At 41.6% G+C, this 22,416-nt stretch overlaps 1 protein-coding gene across 3 annotated transcripts in view; it reads right to left on the minus strand.

The window, feature by feature from the left end:
* Nucleotides 1-22,416, minus strand: part of RIPK1 (receptor interacting serine/threonine kinase 1) — a 41,334-nt gene that overhangs the window by 16,814 nt on the left and 2,104 nt on the right. The window contains exons 2-8 of one of the 3 annotated variants that reach the window (XM_017497470.2): nt 17,378-17,600; nt 16,457-16,613; nt 13,271-13,408; nt 13,040-13,186; nt 11,071-11,299; nt 8,177-8,326; nt 4,114-4,190 (exon numbers count right to left, since the gene is read on the minus strand). In XM_017497470.2, coding sequence (XP_017352959.1) covers nt 4,114-4,190; nt 8,177-8,326; nt 11,071-11,299; nt 13,040-13,186; nt 13,271-13,408; nt 16,457-16,613; nt 17,378-17,541 — 1,062 coding nt within the window. In that variant the 5' untranslated portion in view covers nt 17,542-17,600. The remainder of the gene's footprint in view (nt 1-4,113; nt 4,191-8,176; nt 8,327-11,070; nt 11,300-13,039; nt 13,187-13,270; nt 13,409-16,456; nt 16,614-17,377; nt 17,601-22,416) is intronic. The other 2 variants (XM_017497471.2, XM_037727465.1) reach the window with 2 other exon arrangements.

Consider the following 22,416-nt stretch of genomic DNA (forward strand, 5'->3'; position numbering starts at 1 on the left):
TCCGGTGTGGGACAAGCCAGAGAGACATGTGCTCAGTGCTCCCCGCTGCCAGAGCTCTTGGTCAGGCTTCGTTGCCCTTTGACTTCTTCCTCTGCTCATTCCTGCTTCCCACACCTTCCTTGCACCCAATCTCTAGCTCAGCGGCTGCTTCTGGAAAACCCAACCGCAAAGACTCACCTTTTCTATTAATATATTTGATTATCCTTGCTATAGTACTATGCTGTTCTGATCGCCTTCTTCAGAATTTTCTTGGCTATCTTTGTACATTTTTTTCTTTCACACAGACTTAAGAGTCAGCTTGTTGAATTCCATAAAGAATTTTGTTGTGCTTTTAATTAGGATTGCACTCCTTTTATAAATGACATTGGGGAAAATAGACAGCTGTTAGCATGTCAAGTCTTTCATCCATAAACATATTTCACTGTTTATTTAGATTCATTTCATGTTGTTTAGAAAAGCTTTGCCATGTTTGCCAATGTGTAGACATATAATATTATCTTATTGTGTGTTACCTAATGGGGGTGGTAAGTAGCTTGGTCTTGCATATTATCTCAAAGAAAGGTGGACTGGGCAAAGTGGCTCACGCCTTATAATCCCAAGAGGGCAGATGGCTTGAGCTTAGGAGTTTGAGACCAGCCTGGGGAACATAGCAAAACCCTGTCTCTATAAAAAATACAAAAATCAGCTAGGCATGGTGGTGCATGCCTGTGGTCCCAACTACTCGGGTGGGGGCTGAGGTGAGAGGATCACTTTAGCCTGGGAGGTCAAGGATGCAGTAAGCTGTGATCGCGCCACTGCACTCCAGCCTGGGCAACAGGCTAAGACCTTGCCTAAAAAAAAAAAAAAAAAAAAAGAAAAGGCTGTTAACATTTTGCTAAAATAAGTACAAAACTTCTGGTCATTTCAAGATACCCTATTATCAGAAAAGGATTTCTTTTCTGACTTGATAGTATTTTTAATCATGAATAAACATTACGTTTTATCAACACATTTTTCTGCATCTGTTGATAAGATACATCTTTTTCTCATTTACTAAAACAACGTAATAAATTATAATGACATATTTTCATAAAGTTACACTAACTTTACAATTCTTGGGATAAATCTATTTTGCTTTTGTTCTTTGATAAATTCATTTTTGCTTACAGTATTTTATTTAGAACTTTTGCATCCATACTGTTAACAAGATTGGTCTGTAATTTTCCTTTGTTGCACCTTTCCCAGTTCTGGGAATCACGGTTATGCTTACACAAAATGAATCTGGAAGAGTTCTCTCTTCCGTATTATCTAGAGAAAGCTGTGTAAAATTGACATAATGTCTTCATTGAATATTTGGTAGAAATCATTGACGAAGTTATCTAGTTGTGGGATATTCTCTAGAGGAAGATTTTTTGAATCACTAATTCTTTTAATAGTTAGAGGAATATTCGAATTTTCTATCTCTATTTAAGTTAGCTTTACTAAATTATACTTTTTATAAAAGACATTGGTACATTTTATCTAATTTTAAAATAGTCAACAAAGAGTTGTTCATAATATTCTAATACCATTTGATGTCTGCAGGACCTATAGTGATTCCTCTTTATTCATGGATTTCAATCTTGTCTCCTTTGTCAGTCTTTTTTTTTTTTTTAGGAGTAGATTCTCACTCTGTCACCCAGGTTGGAGTGCAGTGGCATAATCATAGCTTACTCCAGCCTCAAACTCTTGGGCTCAAGCAGTCCTCCCATCTCAGCCTTCCTGGGACTACTGGAACATGCCACCATGTCTCGTTAATTTTTTACTTTTATTTTTTTAGAGATGGGGTCCTGGCCTTAAATGATCCTCTCACCCCAGCCTCCTGAGTAACTGGGATTACAGGCACATACCTCACACCTAGCTGAATTAGTCTTAATTAGTCTATTTTAATGGCCTTTCAAATAACCAATATTTGGCTTTTTTGATCCTCTATTAGTTATTTTTTGTGTCATTAATTTATGCTCTTTTCCTTATTATTTACTTATTTTTTCTCTAGATTTGCTATCTTCTTCAGATAAATGTTTAGCTAATTAATTTTCAGCCTTTCTTATTTTCTTAAATATATAAAAATATTTATTAAGGTTATACTAATAAGTACTCTTTTGCAAAGTACATTTTATAATTTTAATATGTAGTGCTTTGTTAGCCTTCAGTGAAAAATACTTTCTAAATAACATTGTGATTTCTATCTTTTTTTTTTTACTTAAGGGATATTTAAAAGTATTTTTCTTTACTTCTAACCACATAAGACTTTCCAATTACCTTTTCAAAATTAATTTTGAACATAATTGAAATACAGTCAGAGGACATTTTTATATGATTACAATCCTTTTAAACTGTTTGAGACTTGTTTGATTTTCTAACACATGGTCCGTTTTTGAAAATGCTCTGCATGTTCTTGAAAAGCCTTTAAAGGTGGGTATTCTGCAGTTACTAGATACAGCATATCATGTGTTTCCATTAGGCCAAGTGTGTTAGTCATGTTCTTCATGTCTTCTATATCCTTACTGAATTTTGTTTGCTTGTTCTATCAATTGAAGAGAGATGTGTATTAAAATCTTAAGCTGTAGGTTGTGGATTTGTCTGTTTCTCTTTGAGTTCTGTCACTTTTTGCTGTGCTGATTTTGAGGCCATGTTGAGGGAATGTGTTCTCTTTCCAGGTCCATGAGGGGGCGTAGTTTTAAGGGCAAAAATTTCCCAGCGCCACACCCCCCTCCCATCTCTCTCCATCCGGGATATTTAACATTTTATGTTTGAATTTCACGGGCACGGGAAGAAACTAAAGTCAGTCACCCCAGCGGAAGTTCTAAGGAACTCCTTTCATTGGCCAGAGGAAATTGGGAGGGATAAATTTCTCCCAGGATAAATTCCCCTGCTCCTTCACCTAGGCCAGATTTCCAGCTCTCTAGAATGCCCTCCCACATGGTGGGAGCTCCCTCTGGGATTTCCCCTCTGGAATCCCCTTCCACACTCTTCGTGTAAGCCTTTCTCTTCTTCTCCTTTCCTCTCTTTTCTCTACCTAAATAAAATCACTTTTCTGCAACACTTCTTGGGTCCGATATTTACTTTTACTAGCATTCGGTGCACCTGCAGTGGCCCCACCGCTTATTCTTTAAGAGGCTGGAGGCCAAGAGCTCACAGCATTCTCTAGGGGGAGCTGTGCCTCACCAGCGCTCAAGAAAAAACCCGGTTACAATGTTACTGAGGGTAGATCCACATTTAAAGTGGTTATCCCTTCCTGATGAATTGAGTCTTTGATCATTATGAAATATTCCTGATTGTTTGGGGGAATGTTTTTTTGCCTTTGAGTTTATCTTAGCTGATTCTAATCTTTTTTAAAAATTATATTTTAAAATCTCTGTCTGTTTGCCTGTTTTATTTGCTGTAGTCTCCTGTACATGATTATGGAGGTAAGTTGCTGGAAGACGTATGACAGTAGTTTGATTACAGTGTTTGATTGGCACTGGGGCAGGGTGGTCTCCATTCCTCTTAGTTGGTTGGTTCCTAACTGGGTCTTGTCATACCCTTCTCACCCCAGATACCATCTCCCTGCTTCAGTCTTGGGGAGATGGTACTGCCATCTGTTGCTAAGTATAGGGGAAGTAGGGAGAGAAGCCAACCTTCCTAAAGAACGTGAATGAAGCTTCAAATGACTCTCCTGTCAGTGTCTCAGGTGACCATGCTGTTACTTCTGTACACTGACCCAAGGCTGCCCCTCCAGTACTTCTTCCTCAGCGTTATGTCTTGGGTTAGTATTCCTTTTCTGTTATATGTCTCAGCAGAATCACTCTGTGGACTATCTTTCAAGAAGTCCTCAAAATGGCTGATTCACTTGTGGTTCTTTCCCTCTTTGCCAGCGACATTGTGCTTTTGTTTCATATGGCTATACACGTTTTCTCTCATTTTGTGAGTTTTGAAGGAGAAATGGTTCCAGTATGCCAACAGGATGATATCTGCAGACAACTGCCCGTTTTGTTTTATACGTTTACCAGGCTAGCTTACCTCAAATCTCAGTAAAAAATTACATTGTTTTGGTTTTCATGACAGACTATATTTTGATATGTTAATATTTTGAGCATCTGCTATGTTGCCTACCTTTAAACTCTTCACGTCTTCTTCTACGCTTTCTTCCAATTGACTTAAATAAAAAGGCCTAAATGTTTCTTCAATGCCTGTAAGAATAAAATAGTATTTTAAATTTCGTAATTATTTTCTAACATAAAATAAAAATATTAGCCATCTATTATCTTTGAATTACCTACCTCAATCTGTGGGCAAAGCAGTAAAATAAAAATTTAAGCTCCAAATCACTGACTCTGATGGAGACAGAACAAGGGATAGGCTAACACTGGAAACCAGGTGTTCCTGCCTAAATAGCCTGTGCTGTTTGTGCCTTTTATTCGTGCTGCGGTTTCTCTGCCTGCAACGCAAACCGCTCCCTGATGTGAGTTCATCTCCAGCTGAACACGGATGGGCAAACTCCGTGTTTCTGTCCCTTGTGAATTGAATTTATGAGAGGATGGGATACTCAGAGCGAGGATTTAGTGCAACGGCTTAGAGCTGTTAGCCTTAAAAGAAAAAAGAAACTTCCAGTTCCAGGACGATGGGAGTGGACATACTTTTTTCTTATTCCTCCTTCTAAGCACAACAAAAAAAAAAAATCCTAGACATTATTTTTAAAACAAATATACAGAGACTCTGAAGGAGAAAAGAAGAAGGCAGACCAGCAGGAAACCCTGGGATCAGATGAAACACACGATAGTGAGTTTACTAGATTCTCTCTTTTCCTCATATATCTCAGACCTGGCTGAAAAGGTGGCAATCTCGAACCATCAACACCTCAGACAAAAAATCTCCAACCAAAGCCTGCTCTTTCTAGCCAGAGAACTAAGCAAGAGGCAGCCTACCAAGACAAAACCTTTAGTCCGTCTGCAGCCATACCATCCTGAATGCACCCCATCTTGTCTGATCTTGGAAGCTAGGCAGGGTCAAGCCTGGTTAGTACTTGGATAGGAGAAAGCCTTTAGTCAATAACCACTCTATTCCAGCCAATTACCACAGAAAAAACCCTGTGGCTCCACCCCCACCCACAGCAGCTAAGGCCAAATGGAGAGCCTAGACATCCAATCTCATGAGACAGTAACAAGGAAACCCAACACCCCCACGAGGGTAATGACAGATGAGGCCCAACTGGAAGCCAGGCTGTCCTACCTGCCAGCTGATAATGAGCCCCTCCATTCCCTTGATGTCAGTAGAACACAAGGACAGCCTGGATTTGCCCCACATGGCAATAACAAAACCCTCTATCCCCTCCCCACTGGGGAAGTGTCAGAGGAGGTCTAGGGGAGAATCAGGACTTCTAACATTGTCCAGTGGTAATGAGGTGCCTTCACCTCTTGTCAGTGGGGACTATGTGCACTTTGCCAGAATTCCCACCCCTGACCTGCAGTGAAGAGGAGCCTCTGACTTTGAGCGTCAATGGGGCTGAGTGGAGAGGCTGAACTTCTACCTGCACCCAGCACTACTAAGGTGGCCACCACTCTTCCCTTGTCAGAGCAGTGTCAGAAAAGCTCAGCTAAAAAAGAAGGCTTAAAGAGGACACAGAATCTCATAACATAGTAGTAACATGTACAAGTTTCAACAGAAAACTTGCTCATTATATTAAGAATCAGAAAGGTCCCAAACTGAATGAAATAAGACAATCAATAGATGCCAACACTGAATGTTGGCAATGTTAGAATTACCCGTCAAGGATTTTAAAATAGCCGTGATCAGAACGATTCAATTAATAGTTATGAACCTGCCTGAAACAAATGAAAAATAGAAAGTCTCAGCAAAAAAGGGGAGAATATAAATTTTAGAGTTGAAACTTTGATGACCAAAATATAATAAAAAGCTGAGTAGACAGGTTCAACTGTGGAATGGAGGAGAGAGAAAAATCAGTGTACTGGAAGACAGAATATAGAAATTATCCAGTCTGAACAAGAGAGAGAAAATTATCTGAAAAAAAAAAAAAATACAAAGCCTTAGGACCTGTGGGACTATAGTTTTTATAGTTTAAACCAAAGATATAGTTTTTATGTTGTCAGAATTCCAGAAGGAAAAGAGAAAGAGTGGGGCTTAAAAAGTACTGACAGAAATAATGGCTGAAAGCTTCCAAAATATGGTAAGAGGCATTAACCTACAGATTCAAGAAGCTGAGCAAAACCTAAACAGAATAAACCCAAAGGAAGCCACACCAAAACAAATAATAATTAAATCTTTGAAAAATAAAGACAAAGTCTTGAAAGCAGCAAGAGAAAAATAACACCTTATTTATAAGGAAAAAAATGTAGAAAGACAGAAGATCTCTCAATTGAAACCACGGAGGTCAGAAAGAAGTGGCACAATATTTTTGAAGTCCTGAAAGAAAAGAACTGTCAACATAGAATCTTATACCCAGCAAAAATATCCTTTAGGAACAAAAGAAAGACCAAGACATTTTCAGAGGAAAACAAAGAGAATTTATTGGCAATAGACATATCCTAAAAGAATGGTTAAGGAAAGTTCTCTAAACAGAGAGAAAACAATAAAAGAAGATACCTTGGAGAATCAGGAAGGTTTGGTTTTGTTCATGGCAGGTAGCACCTAAAATCTTTGGAGTCTTCTAAGAGTGTCTTTTGGGTGGGGTCAGAAAACTAGGGAGCTTCAGACTGGGGGCTAGCAACCAGAAAGATCAAGCTATAATTAGAAGGTTGGGACTTCCAGCTCCATCTTTGACTTCCAGTGAGGGGAAAGGAACTGGAGATTAAGCAAAAGCACCAATGACCATGATTTAATCAATCATGCCTATGTAATGGAACTTCCGTAAATCCCCTTAAATGGTAAGGTTTGGAGAGCTTCTAGGTTGCTAAACATATAGAAGCACTGGAACGTGGTGTGTCTTGAAAGCTCTGTACACTCTCTTACCATACCTCACCTTACGCATCTCTTCCCTTTGTTTCTGAATTGTACCCATTATAATAAAAAGACATAAATAAAATGTTTTCTTGAGTTCTATGAGTCTTTCTAATGAATTACCAAACCTGCAGTGGGGGTTGGGGGAATACTCAAATTTGTAGTTGGGTGAATAGACGTGTAAGTAGCCTGGGTACCCAATGCTGGTGAAGATGCAAGAAACTGTATCACTCAGACACTGAATATAAAATGGCACAGCCCCTCTAGGAAAATGTTTGGGAATCTTTAAAATAAGCTAGATGAAACTACCATAAAACCTAGCTATTGCACTCCTGGGTATTATTCCAGAGAAATTCAGGTTTATATTCACATAAGAACATGTATTTACAGCTGCATTAGTCCCAACCAGTTAAGAATTGGAAACAAGTCTTTCAAGGAGTGAATAAACAAACTGTGGTATATCCACACCATAGAATACTGCTCAGCAAACACCCAGGTCCTTTTCACCCTCCCTCTAGGACAGGGCCAATCTAACTGGCAAAATACATTTCTAAAGATGCCAGCTAAACAAGGGAGGGGACAGAAATAAAAGAAGTGAAGAAGCAAGAAGGCTGGTGAAAGCCACCTAAGGGCTCATAGACGGATCAATGGATAAACAAATGCAGTCTATCCATACAATGGAATACTATTTAGCCATGAAAAGGAAAGAAATTCTGACATATGCTACAACACAGATGAACCTCGAGGACATCATGCTAAGTGGAACAAGCCAGACACAAAAGGACAAATATTGTATGGTTCCACTTATATAAGGTACTCACTACAGTTAAATTCATAGAGATAGAAAGTAAAATGAGGGTTGCTAGGGGCAGAAAGAGGGATGAGGGAGAGTGAGTGTACAACAATGGGACTGTTCTTACTGCCCCTGAACAATGCACTTGAAAACAGTTACAATGTTAAATTTAATGTTACATATATTGTAACCCAAGTTAAAAAGTTAATTACAAAAAAGGGAACACTAAGGCCTTAGGTGCCTTCATGCTTTTGAGAGAGATGGTTTCTTTGCATTGAACAACATGTTTGAAATCTAGGAAATCAGTTTAAAACCACAAGTAAAGTGGAACTCAGTTTTCTGAAGATTCAAACCAAGTTCCTAACAACATCTTACTAGGAAAATCACCACACAGGATGCATCCTACACAGTCAGAAAAGATGTTCTTACCAGGAAATGTCGGCCGAACTTCCAGATTCGCTTCCCAGCAGAGCTTCATGAGGCTGATAATTTCCCTTGGGCAGTACTCAATGATGTCATCCACATCTGGCCTATTGCCAGATATTATGCACATTATCAACTGCTGCTCACAGATAGCATCTAAAAGCAAAGAGAAGCTGAGGCTGAGACTTTCTTTCAGCTTTTGCTTTCTTTCAGGTTTTGCTTCTCTCTCAGGCAGGAAGGTGACAGAACAATACTGCTCCTTTTTCTCTGCCTCTGGTATGCCTGTGGTACAGTTGCCTCATTCCCTAGAAGGAATGGCAGCTGACATATTCTACTGTACAGATGACCAAACAATATCTTAATGTCTGCAGATAAAACAAAATTCTCAACAAAGCTGCCTGCTGGTGGAACGAAAGGATTATGTGGGCAAGGCCAATGGCATGTTCCATATGCAAAGGTAAATATGGGGCAGTCCTTGTCTTTAGGAGTTCGGTTTAATGAGAGTAACTTTTTTTTTTTTTTTTGAGATGAAGTTTAGCTCCTGTTACCCAGGCTGGAGTGCAATGGCGCGATCTCGGCTCACCGCAACCTCCGCCTCCTGGGTTCAGGCAATTCTCCTGCCTCAGTCTCCTGAGTCGCTGGGATTACAGGCATGCGCCACCATGCCCAGCTAATTTTTGTATTTTTAGTAGAGACGGGGTTTCACCATGTTGACCAGGATGGTCTCGATCTCTTGACCTCGTGATCCACCCGCCTCGGCCTCCCAAAGTGCTGGGATTACAGGTGTGAGCCACCGCGCCCGGCCTAATGAGAGTAACTTAAAACACAGACTGATCATTGCTATTCAAAAAGGAAGGATGTACAAGGGGTTCCGGTAGCCCAACCCCGACTAGAAAGGTCCAGGAATGCTTTGTCGAGTCCAGAAAAACCAGCAGGTAAAGAATCGGAAAGGGTGACTTAGGGAGGAGGACTCCAGACAAGAGAAGCAGGATATTGATAGACTAGAGTTACAGAGATCATGACACGTCCCAGAAATTCCTCACTCAGTGTAACTATACACTGACAAAGAAGGGAGAGTTAGGGATGAGGCCAGTAGGGAAGCAAAGGCCAGAAGATGAAGGCCTTCTATTCCACACTGAGGAATTAGAACTTTATCCTGAAGACCACAGAGAGTCTGGAAAGGATTTTTAATAGGTGAGGAAGAGGGTCACATGCGTCTTTTAGGACGACCGTTTTGGCTGCCACATGAATGGTGAAAGGTGGGAGAAGCCTGCCGCAGAAACAAGGAGAGCTTGAACTAAGCAGAGGCTTGTGGGGACACAGAGAGGTAGATGGGTTGCAGATATATCTTGAGTCATATATGTATGTTGAATTCATAGGTTTTGAGATCTGACAGAATGTGAGAGAGGAGAGGCAAGGGTAAGTCTGGGATGATTCTAAGGTTTCTTATTGAGCACCTTGACCTTGGTAAAAGGGTGGCGATGCCACTTTCTGAGCATATGAAGAGGAGTGAAGCAGGGCGAGCTGCAGGACAGTGTCGACAAGATGGGTGTGTTTGGGGGATGCTGCTTTGGAGGCTCCTCTGGTACCTGCGATGGATCTGACGATAAGACAAGTGGATATCCAGGCCAGAGCCAGAAACACAGATTTAAGAGGGATTCGCGGCTGGGCACAGTGGCACATGCCTGTAATCCCAGCACTTTGGAAGGCTGAGGCAGGCGGATCACGAGGTCAGGAGTTCAAGACCAGCCTGGCCAACATGGTGATACCCTGTCTCTACTAAAAATACAAAAAATAAGCCAGGCGTGGTGGTGCACGCCTGTAATTCTAGCTACACAGGAGGCTAAGGCAGGAGAATTGCTTGAACCCGGGAGATGCAGGTTGCAGTGAGCTGAGATCGTGCCACTGTACTCCAGCCTGGGAGAGCTGATGATTGCCCAAGATGAATAGGTAGGAAAACATCCATTAGTTTATGCACGTAACAAACTGAAGAGTGTCTCTGCTCTTCTACATGAGTCATGACTTACTCATCTTTATATTCCCAGTGCTGACTAAAGTGCCCACAGTAGGGACTGAAAAGAAATAATTCTTGAAAAATAATAAATAATTTAAAGAAATAATTCTTGAATGAAGAAGTGAAGGATATACAATATTTATATCTTATACTCACTCCATTCAATTATTATATTATCTACATAATATAATAATGATATATGATTGCTGCACCCTCAGTGCTGCTTCCCCTTCCAATTCCCCTTTTGGAGGCTTGTGCTTAGATTCCTGCTGTGAAAGCCAATTAGATATGACGCTCCCCTATCTAAATCCTGCCCTTGAATGGACCAAAGAAAAATCCCTTTCCCTTGTTCCCTTTACTACAATGGAAAGAACATGAGGGAAACTGATTTTTTAAAATACAGACAGAAGTAAATATGTATAATACATATATATATAATATAATTCTTGAATGAAGGAGTAAGTGAAGGAGTGAAAGTATGATGTGTATGCCTTGTGGTGTGACAGGCTAAGTCCTCACAAGCAGAAACAATCAAACTTTCCTGTCTAGGAAGAACCCTGGAATTTCACAGCACTTCTCAAGCTAATGACACACTGTCAAGGTTCCTATTCATCCTGTGATCACTGATTCCTATATGGGAATGCTTATTCATTCAACAAAAATTTACTGGGCACCTATTAGTTCTAGGTATAGCGCCTGTAGATGCTGAGGAGACAGCAGTGGATAAATCAAATGTGGTCCTTGCTCCCAGAGAACTCACGGTTGAGCAGGTAAGACTGATGTTAAAAGAACAAACAACTATAAACAACCACTGACTTCACTGAAGCCCACTATTTCATGTAACAGTGTTGGTTCATATCAAAATCGTACTCTTCTAATGCCTTACTTTCATATGGCTCCTTATGTGCAAATATCACCCAAAGTACTATGGCAAAGCTGTACACATCCGACTTCTCTGTGGGCCTTGCGTTGACATCGTTCAGGTGCTCGGGTGCCATGTAGTAGAGGGTGCCGCCGTTCTTCTTGGAGGTGCCGTCCACTTCCCTCAGCTCGTTGTGCTCCTCTTTAGACAGTTTGCTCCACGTCTTAAAGGAAGCAAGGCCGAGGTCTGCGATCTGCAAAAGAGATCGAGCCACTGGGATTGTTTGGTGAAGGCCACAGGCAAATCAGATTTGACTTTAAATTTGGGGTTTATTCAATATACGTAAGACATGGTAAATTTTCCAGAAATGGTTGCACTGGGCAGGTTAGAAACAGTGACTTCTCAATAGACTCACAGAAACTGTGTCTCATCAGCCATTTGTAAAATCTCCCCCAAGAAATGTTCACATAAAATTCTGGTATCACATTCCTTATGCAATAAGTGGAAGGGGAAAAGCAGAAGACATTTCTGACAAGAAGAGTAACAAGCAAACATATTTATTCTAATTCCCCATTGTCTCTGCATACGGTTTTCAACTATTTCTGGGGTTTGGGGAAACATGATTATTTTCTTCTCTGCACGTTTATGTAGCAGACAGTGGCTAAGTACTACACCTTCTACTTCCCCAAATGGCGTCCAGAGGCCCATGGATGCGAGTGTCTAGGGATCCCAAAGACACACTGAGGATAAGGACTGCAGTGCTGCTTGTTTTGAGTCGTAGCCTGAACCTAAGAGAAGATGGGGTGGGAAGGAGGAGAAAAACGGACAAAAAAGCAGAGAGAAAAATTCCAAGGTCAGACACAGAACAAGAACAGAGGTGGCGGGGCAAAATGACAGAACAATACAGCTAAGAAGAGATCAAGGGTGCTAGTTCCACTTCTGCCTCCAGGAATCCAAGCAGGCACGTGGGGATTATCTTGGCATGTGGTTGCCAAAAATCCACAGATTCTAAGCCACGACATAAGAGGAAAGTCATGAATTTCAAGATAGGTTATGAATGAGTAATTTTTATTCCCATGGCTTTTTTTTTAAAGACATGGGAATAAAAATCTCTCCAAGACTAGGACGAAGTGCTAGACGCAGAACCTGCTGGTGGAGAGAGGCCCGTGTGTCAGTAGCTCCTGAGTGCCCCCCCAGTGCTGCTTCCCCTTCCGCTTCCCCTCTCAGAGGCTAGTGCTTGGATTCCTGCTGCGAAAGCCAATTAGATATGATGGTCCCCCTAGCCAAGTCCTGCCCTTGAATGAACCAAAGAAAAATCCTTTTCCCTTGTTCCCTTTACTGCAATGGAAAGAACATGGTCAAAGTTTTTTGTTTTTTTTTTTTGAGATGAAGTTTAGCTCTGTCACCCAGGCTGGAGACTAGTGGCGTGAACTTGGCTCACCACGACCTTCACCTCCCGGGTTCAAGTGAGTCTCCTGCCTCAGCCTCCTGAGTAGCTGGGATTACAGGCACCCACCACTACACCCAGCTAATTTTTGTAGTTTTGGTAGAGACGGGGTTTCACTGTGTTGGCCAGGCTGGTCTCGAACTCCTGACTTCAGGTAATCAGCCCACCTCGGCCTCCCAAAGGGCTGAGATTACAAGCATGAGCCATCACACCCAGCTGGAAACTGATTTTTCAAAATACAGACAGAGGTAAACAATTAAATAAAAATATAAAACAAAATTTCTAAGTAGAGGTTTTTGATGCCAAAATGATCAACTCACTGCTGATCTCACTCTTAGGCCACATCTGAATTCTTAAGGATTTTCTGCACACATCTTCACATTCCCCTGCTTTTCCAGAGGAGGGGAGTCTTGGTGACACAGATTTCCTGGGGAAAATTATGGTGCCAGTGGCCCATTCCAGGATGAAAAAGGCAATCTTTGAATGTTTCCATCTCAAGTCTAACAGGAGAAAAACACAATCTAGGAAAGAGGTCTTCTTACCTACCCCATTCAATTCCACTCTTCCCCAAAAGATATGAGTTAGCCTGACAGTTATCTCCTGATCCCATCCCATCTTTCCTTCCAAACACTGGTAGAGCCTTTTGGCACCATCATCACCAGTCATAACCCGAGCTAGGTCTTCCTTTAGCTTCTACAATTTATAAGAATGAATTTACATTGGAGAATCAAAACTAAAATCACCCAACTTTCTGGAAGCCTACCAATGATGGTTTACCTTAATGTGGAAGTCATCATCAACAAGGATATTTTCAGGCTTCAGGTCCTTGTGTATCACGCCTTTTCCATGTAAGTAGCACATTCCTTCAATGATTTCCACAATTATCCTTCCTTTTACAGAAAGCGGAGTACTCATCTAAAACAGGTGATATTAAGTCTATGAAATGGAAAGGTAATCAAATAGGCCAAAGCAACTGTTTCATGAAAGGGTGGTGGGATCTGAGCCTGAGGACAGGGTTACCAGGTTACCTTTCAACAGATGCACCATGGCACTGCTGTCACTGGGAAACAAGATTTCATTGCAGGGGAGAGGGGGCAAAGGTATTCATGTTGTATGTTGTTCGTGTAAAAACAAAATCCCACAATCATTTGGTAATGTATAAAATACTATAAAATTAAGCTCCTTGAGAACAAAAATATATATTATTTAGGACTGTATCTTTTGTTTTTTGTTTTTTCTTCTTCTCCTTTTTGATATACTTTGATATACTTTTTTTTTTTTTTCAAGATGAGGTTTCACCATATTGGTCAGGCTGGTCTCGAACTCCTGACCTCAGGTGATCTGCCCACCTCAACCTCCCAAAGTGCTGGGATTACAGGCATGAGCCACCGCGCCCAGCTAGGACTGCATCTTTAGAACCTAGGATTGTACCTGGAATGTTTGTTGAATGAATGGATGAATAAATATACGAACAAGCATTTTTAATGGGATACTCATATGATGTCATACTAAGTTTGCGGTAAGAACATGAACAATGCCATGGAAATGTGTATAAAAATAACATTAAGAGAAAAAAGAATACAAGGGAACATGGTGAAACCCTGTCTCTACTAAAAATACAAAAATTAGGCATGGTGGTTGCATGCCTGTAATCCCAGCTACTCTGGGGCTGAAACAGGAGAATCGCTTGAACCCAGGAAGTGGAGGTTGCAGTGAGCCGAGATCGTGTCATTGCACTCCAGCCTGGGCAACAAGAGCGAGACTCTGTCTCAAAAAAAATAAAACAGCGTGATCACCACTATACAGAAAGTAGCAAAAGAGATGTTTTCCCTTCTTCCTTGGTATACCTTTGAACTTAGGAAAAACTTCTAAACAAGCAAAGTTAGTCCCCCTCTCTCTTCTCTTTCTGCTTCTCTCTCAGGTCCTCTTGATGTCCTAAGTCCAAACACTGTGCACCTGAACTTTCGCTGATCCTGCAGAATGCCTCATGCCCCAAATGATTTCTCGCTCATCTCAGAAGCTAAGCAGGGTTGGGCCTGGTTAACAGTTGGATGGGAGACCGTAGACTTATTTCCCAATCAAAGGTTTACTTCAAACAGCTGATCTTCTCGAGTTCTGGGGAGGAGAGCAATCTGACCAAACTACAATACCATGTGTGTAAGTATCACCTCTTCTCCTTCCCAAAGGCATTTTTGTGAGATGTCTGTTGACCTGGCAATTGTGGGGTGGGAGAAGAAAGTGGAAAAGTGGGAGTATTTGCCATAAAGGCAGCCACATCCCACCACCCCACCCCATGCCCTGTGCTATCTACGCTCTAGCCAAACCCAGGAATTTACAGTTCCCCAAATTTGGCAGTCTCTACATAGTATCCTCTGCCTGGAACACTTACTCCCTAATTCTCTGCTTCTAAACATCTACTTGTGTTTCAGATGGGAAGCCTTTCCTGTCTATCCCAGACTGAGTGGGTGCCTCTTCTGTAATCCCACAGCAGATGAGGAGTATGTCTATCAGAACACCACTGGCTGGGAGCAGTGGCTCATGCCTGTAATCCCAGCACTTTGGGACATTGAGGCAGTCAGATCATGAGGTCAGGAGTTCGAGTCTGGCCAATATGGTGAAACCCTGTCTCTACTAAAAATACAAAAATTAGCCAGGCATGGTGGTAGACAACTGTAATTCCAGCTACTCAAGAGGCTGAGGCAGGAGACTCGCTTGAACTGACGAGGTTGAGGTTGCAATGAGTCGAGGTCGTGCTGTTGCACTCCAGCCTGGGTGACAGGGCGAGACTCCTTTCAAAAAAAAAAAAAAATACCATCATACAGCTGGGTGCAGTGGCTCATGCCTATAGTCCCAGCTACTCAGGAGGCTGAGATGAGAGGATCGTTTGAGGCCAGGAGTTCAAGCCTGCAGTGCACTATATGATTATGCCACTGCATTCCAGCCTGGGCAACACAGTGAAACCTCGTTCTCTGAAAAAAGAAAAGAAACCATCACCACACCATACCACTCATTTACTGATCTGCCTCCTTTTACTTGCCTGCATCATATTAGCTATTGATTCATGAGCAACTAGCACAAGGCCTTCATCTTAACAGGCACACAAGTTTTTAAAAATGTTTTCAAATGATTTGGTTTTGGTAAACAATTTTTATTTTTGTTTTAAATCCTATCTAGTGTTGTTTGCCACTTATGTTCTACATTTGATTTAAAATGAAACTTTGTTGAATGATATCAAAGTGCAACCACGAATATTCTATCTGCTCTTACATATAGTGTACATGCTTTCACCAATCAATCCATATTTAATTGTCATCCCATCATGCATATACTACACATCAGACGATGTCTGTATCATGAAGACAGGGCCTGTCTTTGAATTGCAGATTGCAGAGTGGCAGACAGGTATGGCGAACAGCCAATCACATTCCTGAGACATAGACTGAGTGATACAAAGGACTGTCCGCAGGATCGAGAATGAAGAAAACTTTCTCAGGGCAGCAAAAGGCAAGGAAGATTTTCTCTTTTTTTCAGAGACAAGGTCTTGCTCTGTTCATATGCACCTTTTATTTTTTGTAGAGACAGGGTTTCACTATGTTATCCAGGCTGGTCTTTAACTCCAAGGCTCAAGTGATCCTCCTGCCTCAGCCTCCCAAAGTGCTGAGATTACAGGCGTGACCCACTGCGCCAGATCAAGGCACAGATGTTTTAAGGAGAAACTGACTTCAGGAAATCGGGCCTGTGATCCCAGCTACTTGAGAGGCTAAGGTGGGAGAGACGCTTGAGACCAGGTGTTTGAGTTCAGCCTGGGCCTTGTCTGTATAAAAAAAGGAAAAGAAAATTCAAACTACTGAGCAATTTGCAAATTTTATACTAACAAGCTACAAACAAACACCACAAAGGCAGCCATAAAAGACGGTCAGGGCCCCAGTGCTGGGGATCCCCATGTGGAGGGGCACTCTCTACCTCGGCTTTCAGCACGTGCATGAGGTTGCCCTTCTCCATGTACTCCATCACCAGGGAGTAGTTCCCTTCCTCTATGATGACGCCTAGGAGCTTCACCACCCGGCTGTGTCTCAGTCTGTTCATCATCTTCGCCTCCTCCAGGAGTGCCTCACTGTGCCTGTGGGCAGGAAAAGTGCTATGCTGAGGTTGGCAGATCCAGCGCCTTAAGAGCCTGGCACACACCTCCAACACATCACCCCCGTGTGCTTGGGTCATGCTTGGGTCTGTACTGATCTCTTCCAGGCACAGGCCAGAAGCATTAGAAGGCAGAGCAGTTTCTCGCTTCTTCACAGTTCTCCTGCCCAGTAACTGGCAATGTATGCTCAAAAAATGTAAGTCAATGACCGAATGAATGAACCAATGAATGAAAAGTACATGAACAGCAGCAAGGTAACCTGAAAAAAAGACCTTGCTGGACAGTGTGATTAAAAAAAAAATCAACCTCTCTCACAATCGCTCTGACACGGAGGGAAAGAAGTGAAACCACACCACTGGTTGCTTTAAAGGGAAGTCTCTCAGAACCTTTCAGGAATGAACCGCCTTTTTAGTTTCATACTTAGGGCTGGTCTTCACTGAAAATTTGAAGCAAATAAATAGGTCTGTCTTCACTCATCCTCCCATTTCCTTTTTGTCCCCTCACCACACTTATCTTTTTGTCCTTCTCTATTTCTTTCTTGTTCGTGTCTCTTCCATTACTTACTAGCTGTGAGCCCTTCACTACCCAGCCTCAGAGTCCTCATCAGTGACAATAACAACCATAAGCACCATTGTCACACTGACATCTTGGCAGGCTCCGTCTCACCCTATCCACCAGTGGTTCCACAGCAGCCAACGTCCCCACCCCATTCAGAGTTTAGCCCACCACCCCTGCTCCCCACTCACTCGGTACATTTGGGCCCCGTGTACACTGTTTTCATGATCACGAGTCCCTGGTTTCTGTGAAAACACAGAGACACCTTCCCGAAGCCTCCGCTGTCCAGTTCTGCCCTCTCCAGGAAGTCACTGGCTTTCATCTTAATGGCATTCAAGGATATGTCTGGTTCCATTCTGAATGCTCAGAATGCCCAAAGCGGTATCTCTTTTTTTCCCTCGTCAGAGCTGTACCCTGTAAATAAAACAGAGAGGCCACCTCAGGGCAAAAAGATCATAATATATATTTGTTTGTTTTGTTTTCCTTTGGAGACAGGGTCTCACTTTGTCACCTAGGCTGAAGTGCAGTGGCGCAATCATAGCTCACTGGAGCTTCGATCTCCTGGGCTCAGGCAATCCTCCTCCCTCAGCCTCCTTGAGTAGCTGGGACCACAGGTCCCAGGGATTTTTTAAAATTATTAACCATGCCCAGCTGATTTTTTAATTATTTGTAGAGATGGGGGTCTCACTATGTTGCTCAGGCTGGTCTCAAACTCTCCCACCTCAGCCTCCCAAACTTCTGAGATCACAGGTGTGAGCCACTGCACCTGGCAGAAAAGATCATTATTTTAAAAACTTTTGTAGCATTCCACCACATGCTTGGTGTGCCTTGGATTGTTGAGAATAGACTTATAGTCTCTAAGATGAGCTATTTTTCATATTTCTAAGAATCACAGGAGACTATAACGTTTATTCCCTCAGCCTTTTCATTTCTGGCAATATGGAGCATTAGAAAACTTTAAGACAACTCCAGCCATACAGGACATACGTATGTTGGAAAACATAATACAAACATCCCTTCAAATGCATACCAGAACTCCGTGAAAAGGAAAATAACTCTAGGGACAGAAAATAAACAGGGTGCCAGAGGCAGGCAGTAGCTCACAGAGGGCAGTGCCAACCTTGCCATCCAGAAGCTGAGGTTTAAAGCCCAGCTGAGGTCAGGGAATGCAAGAAAAGAAGCAGGTTGGAATGAAGACTGCCCCCTTAACACAGCACTGCTCAATGTGCTACCCCTTGATGAAAGGATGAACTAGAAAAAAAGCAGCCCGTAGCAAACAAACGTATTTGTCTTGGACTAGGCCCAAGGTATTAAAAGAAAAAAAGGTCTGTGCAAATTTATAACCTTGGGACTGTCTTCAAATAGATTTAGACTTTGAATTGAGAGGATCGCTTAAACTATGAACTTTTATAAAGGAAGTGGTCACAGGCTGATGCCATCCTGAAGTTATAGGCTAAAGCAAACAACACCCTCAAGCCAGGCCAGATAGAATTCCCACAGATAGAAATTTAACATGAGCTCCCTTTCCAAAATTATAAAACACAAAAGAAAAATTCACCATGAGATCAATCCTGCAGCTACACCAAATAGCAATAGTAAGTGTACTGATGTGTACTTGGAAATACATCAAAAAGTCAGATAGACTGACGGACAGATGAAGGGAAAAGGAGATGGAGAGTTACATGATGAAGCAAATAGTGTAAGATGATACTCATGGTGGATGTAACCTTTGCACTTTGGTGTTTTTCATAATAAAATGTTGGAAGGCAGGGAGTTAAAAAAAGAAAAAAGGACTATCTTAGGAGAGGGGATTCTGGAAACCCCTAGGCTGCCCATGGTCTTGTACGGTGGCCAGCTACAGGTGACTCAAGTAACCAGCCTTCTATACCTCGTCTAAGACTATGAGCCAGCTCTGTCTAGCAGAGGAAGCTCGCACAGACCTTCTTCCTTAGAACATGAAATTACCAAACAAGAGGAAGTGACCTCAGGAAACAAGCACATCAGTGGGACATGGACAGTGGGTGGAGGTGGGGGGCTGCCTAGATGAAGGCCTGAAGACTGAGGGGCGGGGTGAGGAACGCACTGGAGGTAAGAGACAGGAGCCATAGCTCCAAGAGCACGGGAGTTCACTACAAGCGTGAACTCTAGCTCTGTGACTCAGTAGCTCTGTGACTCACCAAGCTGTGGCCTTGGGACACTTACTTATGCCTCAATTTCCTCATCTGCAAAACAATAATGACCACCTCACAGAAGTGGTAAGGATGATGAGAAAAAATATATATGTATATATTTGTATATGTATTATATATATAAAATATATAAATATATTTGTATATATTTGCACGTATATGTATATATACATATATGTGTAATGTAGATATATACATTTGTATATGCATATATATGTACATATGTATATATTTATGAAAACACATTTGTTGCCTCCTTTATGTCTCTGGCTATGGTTGGCCCAGCCACCCACATGTGTTTATCCACGCGAATGGTGTTTCCTTGGGCTATGAGAACGCCAGCATTCTCTGTGATCACTGTCAGCAGAGCCCTACTGACCAATCCTGGTGAGAATGAGGTAGGAGGAGGTGGAGACAGAAGGCATAAAAGATAACATTGATTTTAGGCCTCCTTTTTCATCTCCTGCAGACCACTGGAGCATGCAGAACTATGAAGTCTTCCCCATCCCATAAGGGTCATCTTTCCCACCCTCTTAGGCTACATTCTTCCAACTTCTTGCCTGGCTAGAAGGTCTCAGAGAACTGTCATTTTGTGAAGGAAGCCATCCTAAGTCTTCCCATTAGAACTTTTCATAGTTAAGACAGCACTATAATGGAGAATTATTTCTCACAGAGTTCAAAGAAGGCAGAAAACTTGTCTTGTGCACCATCTCCAGTGCCTAGCAGAACCCAGCATATGCTGGCCCATCATCAAATGAATAACTATTTTAAAAAGAGAACTATTTAATTGTCCAAAAATAAGAAATACTGTGAAATGAATTACAGAACACTCCTAAGATAATTATATAGCCATCCAAAATTGTTTTTAAAGAATAAATCTGTAAAAATTATATTAACATTTGAGTGTGTGTGTGTGTGTGTGTGTGTGTGTGTGTATGTAAATAGACACAGATATAGGTACGGAGAAAAAAAAGACATAAAGACACCAAAATGTTAACAAGGATTGTATCTTGATGGTAGGATGATTTTTACTTTCTTCTTTACACTTTTACTATGTTTTCCAAATTTTCCACAATAAACACGAATTAATGTAAAATTAAAATTATTTTTTTAAATGAAATAATTCCTTTACTCAGTATTTCTTTACTCTGAGGGATCAAATCAGAGATGCTGATAAAGATTATGTGCAGGCTGGGCGCAGTGGCTCACGCCTGTAATCCCAGCACTTTGGGAAGCTGAAGCAGGTGGATCACCTGAGGTCAGGAGTTCGAGACAAGCCTGACCAACAAGGTGAAACCCCATGTCTACTAAAAATACAAAAATTAGCCAGGCGTGATGTCACATGCCTGTGATCCAAGCTACTTGGGAGGCTGAGACAGGAGAATTGCTTGAACCCGAGAGGTGGAGGTTGCCGTGATCCGAGATCGCACCACTGCACAGCCTGGATGATGGAGCAAGACTCTGTCTCAAAAAAATAAAAACAGAAATAAAAAAAAAGATTATGTGCAAAGCTGTTCCTGGTGGCATTACACAGAACAGCAAAAGTAGGTAGCACACTTAGCATGTACAGAGGAGAGAGTCAGTCATGCCCATCAATACTCTGAAACACATCTAGCAGTTTGCAAAAGGGATGCTGTGTAAGAATGTTTAATAACATTTCAAAATGCTCACAGACAGTAAAGACACAGGCAGGAACTACAACATGCCCTGGAAAATGCTCTTTTGGGTAAAAGATTTCTACTTTATGAGGAGTCCTAAAGTAGAAATCTCTCATATCTCCCCTTTGGTCTCAGCCACATCTCCTCAAATTTGTCAAGACCAACTAGGACCTGCAGGGTCTCCTCCATGAGGTGAGATGGGGAAGGCCTCCAGGTGGGTCCACTGGATTTTGGGAACTTAGCTCTTGACCCAAATCGGTTCTCCTTATAGTCTTCGAGTTCGCTAGTCTGATCTTAATCTTATGCATCTTTTCCATGGTTTCCAGTGATTTATTTTGTTTTTACTATCTACCCCTCTTTTTTCCCCATAAAAGATTCAACTTTATAAGTGCTGAATCTCTTAGGAAGGCCTTGTGAGTAGCTGAATGAAGGATATCCAAAAACACTGAATTTAGGTAGCTTATGTGGCCATATTGCATAATCATGTTATTACAAAGCCATGTAATAAGAAAGACATGCTGGCCTGTTACATCAACAAATGTTAACTAATAATTATGTCCATTTGAATGGAATTTGTAAATGTTCTACATCAATAAATATTAATTCAGGGACTTAGGAGAGTGAATTTTTTTCTATTGAAATTAATGTGAAATCCCAAGAAATTTCACCGATTATCTGTTCAGGCAGGGTAAGTCTACATATCAAAATATTCTAATTAACTTTTTCCCCATTTTTCTATGATGCCCTCTCATAACGAGTATGGCACAAAATGCTGGTTGCCCACCTGCCATTGCCCCCTTTCTTCCCACTAATAGAACTCTGATTTTGCTCAGTTATCCAAGCGACCAGAGGATTTCTCCACCTTCCTTGATTACAGCAGCCTGATGACTTGCCCAGATAAACAAAAGCTCTGAGCAAGAAAGACTAAGGACCAGCAAGAAAGGGCCAGCAAAAGACAAGAACTGAAAAACAGTTTAAAAATGTATCATCATGCATTAGCCCTGAAGCAAACTGTATCATGATTTCAATTTACAAATAAAGAAACTAAGATTTGGAGCTAAATGATTCATCTAAAGTGGCAAATCCTGGAATGAAATCTTTGTCCCTTCACTCAAACTTTCACTACTGGCTCACTAATACATGCTACTTCTCTAGATATCAAATAATTTGTCTTTGGAAAAATCCTACTTGCAAAGACCTACTCTTACAGCCTTACTCATCTATATTAAATGAATATGTTACAAGTCAGAAACATGGGGAAAGTACAGAATAAACTTTTAAAATACAAGAAGGCGCGGTGCAGGGGCTCACACCTGTAATCCTAGCACTTTGGGAGGCTGAGGTGGGCAAACTGCTTGAGGCCAAGAGTTTGAGACCAGACTG

Source organism: Cebus imitator, unplaced genomic scaffold (genome assembly GCF_001604975.1).
Source record: "Cebus imitator isolate Cc_AM_T3 unplaced genomic scaffold, Cebus_imitator-1.0 Scaffold231, whole genome shotgun sequence".
Classification (NCBI taxonomy): Eukaryota; Metazoa; Chordata; class Mammalia; order Primates; family Cebidae; genus Cebus; species Cebus imitator.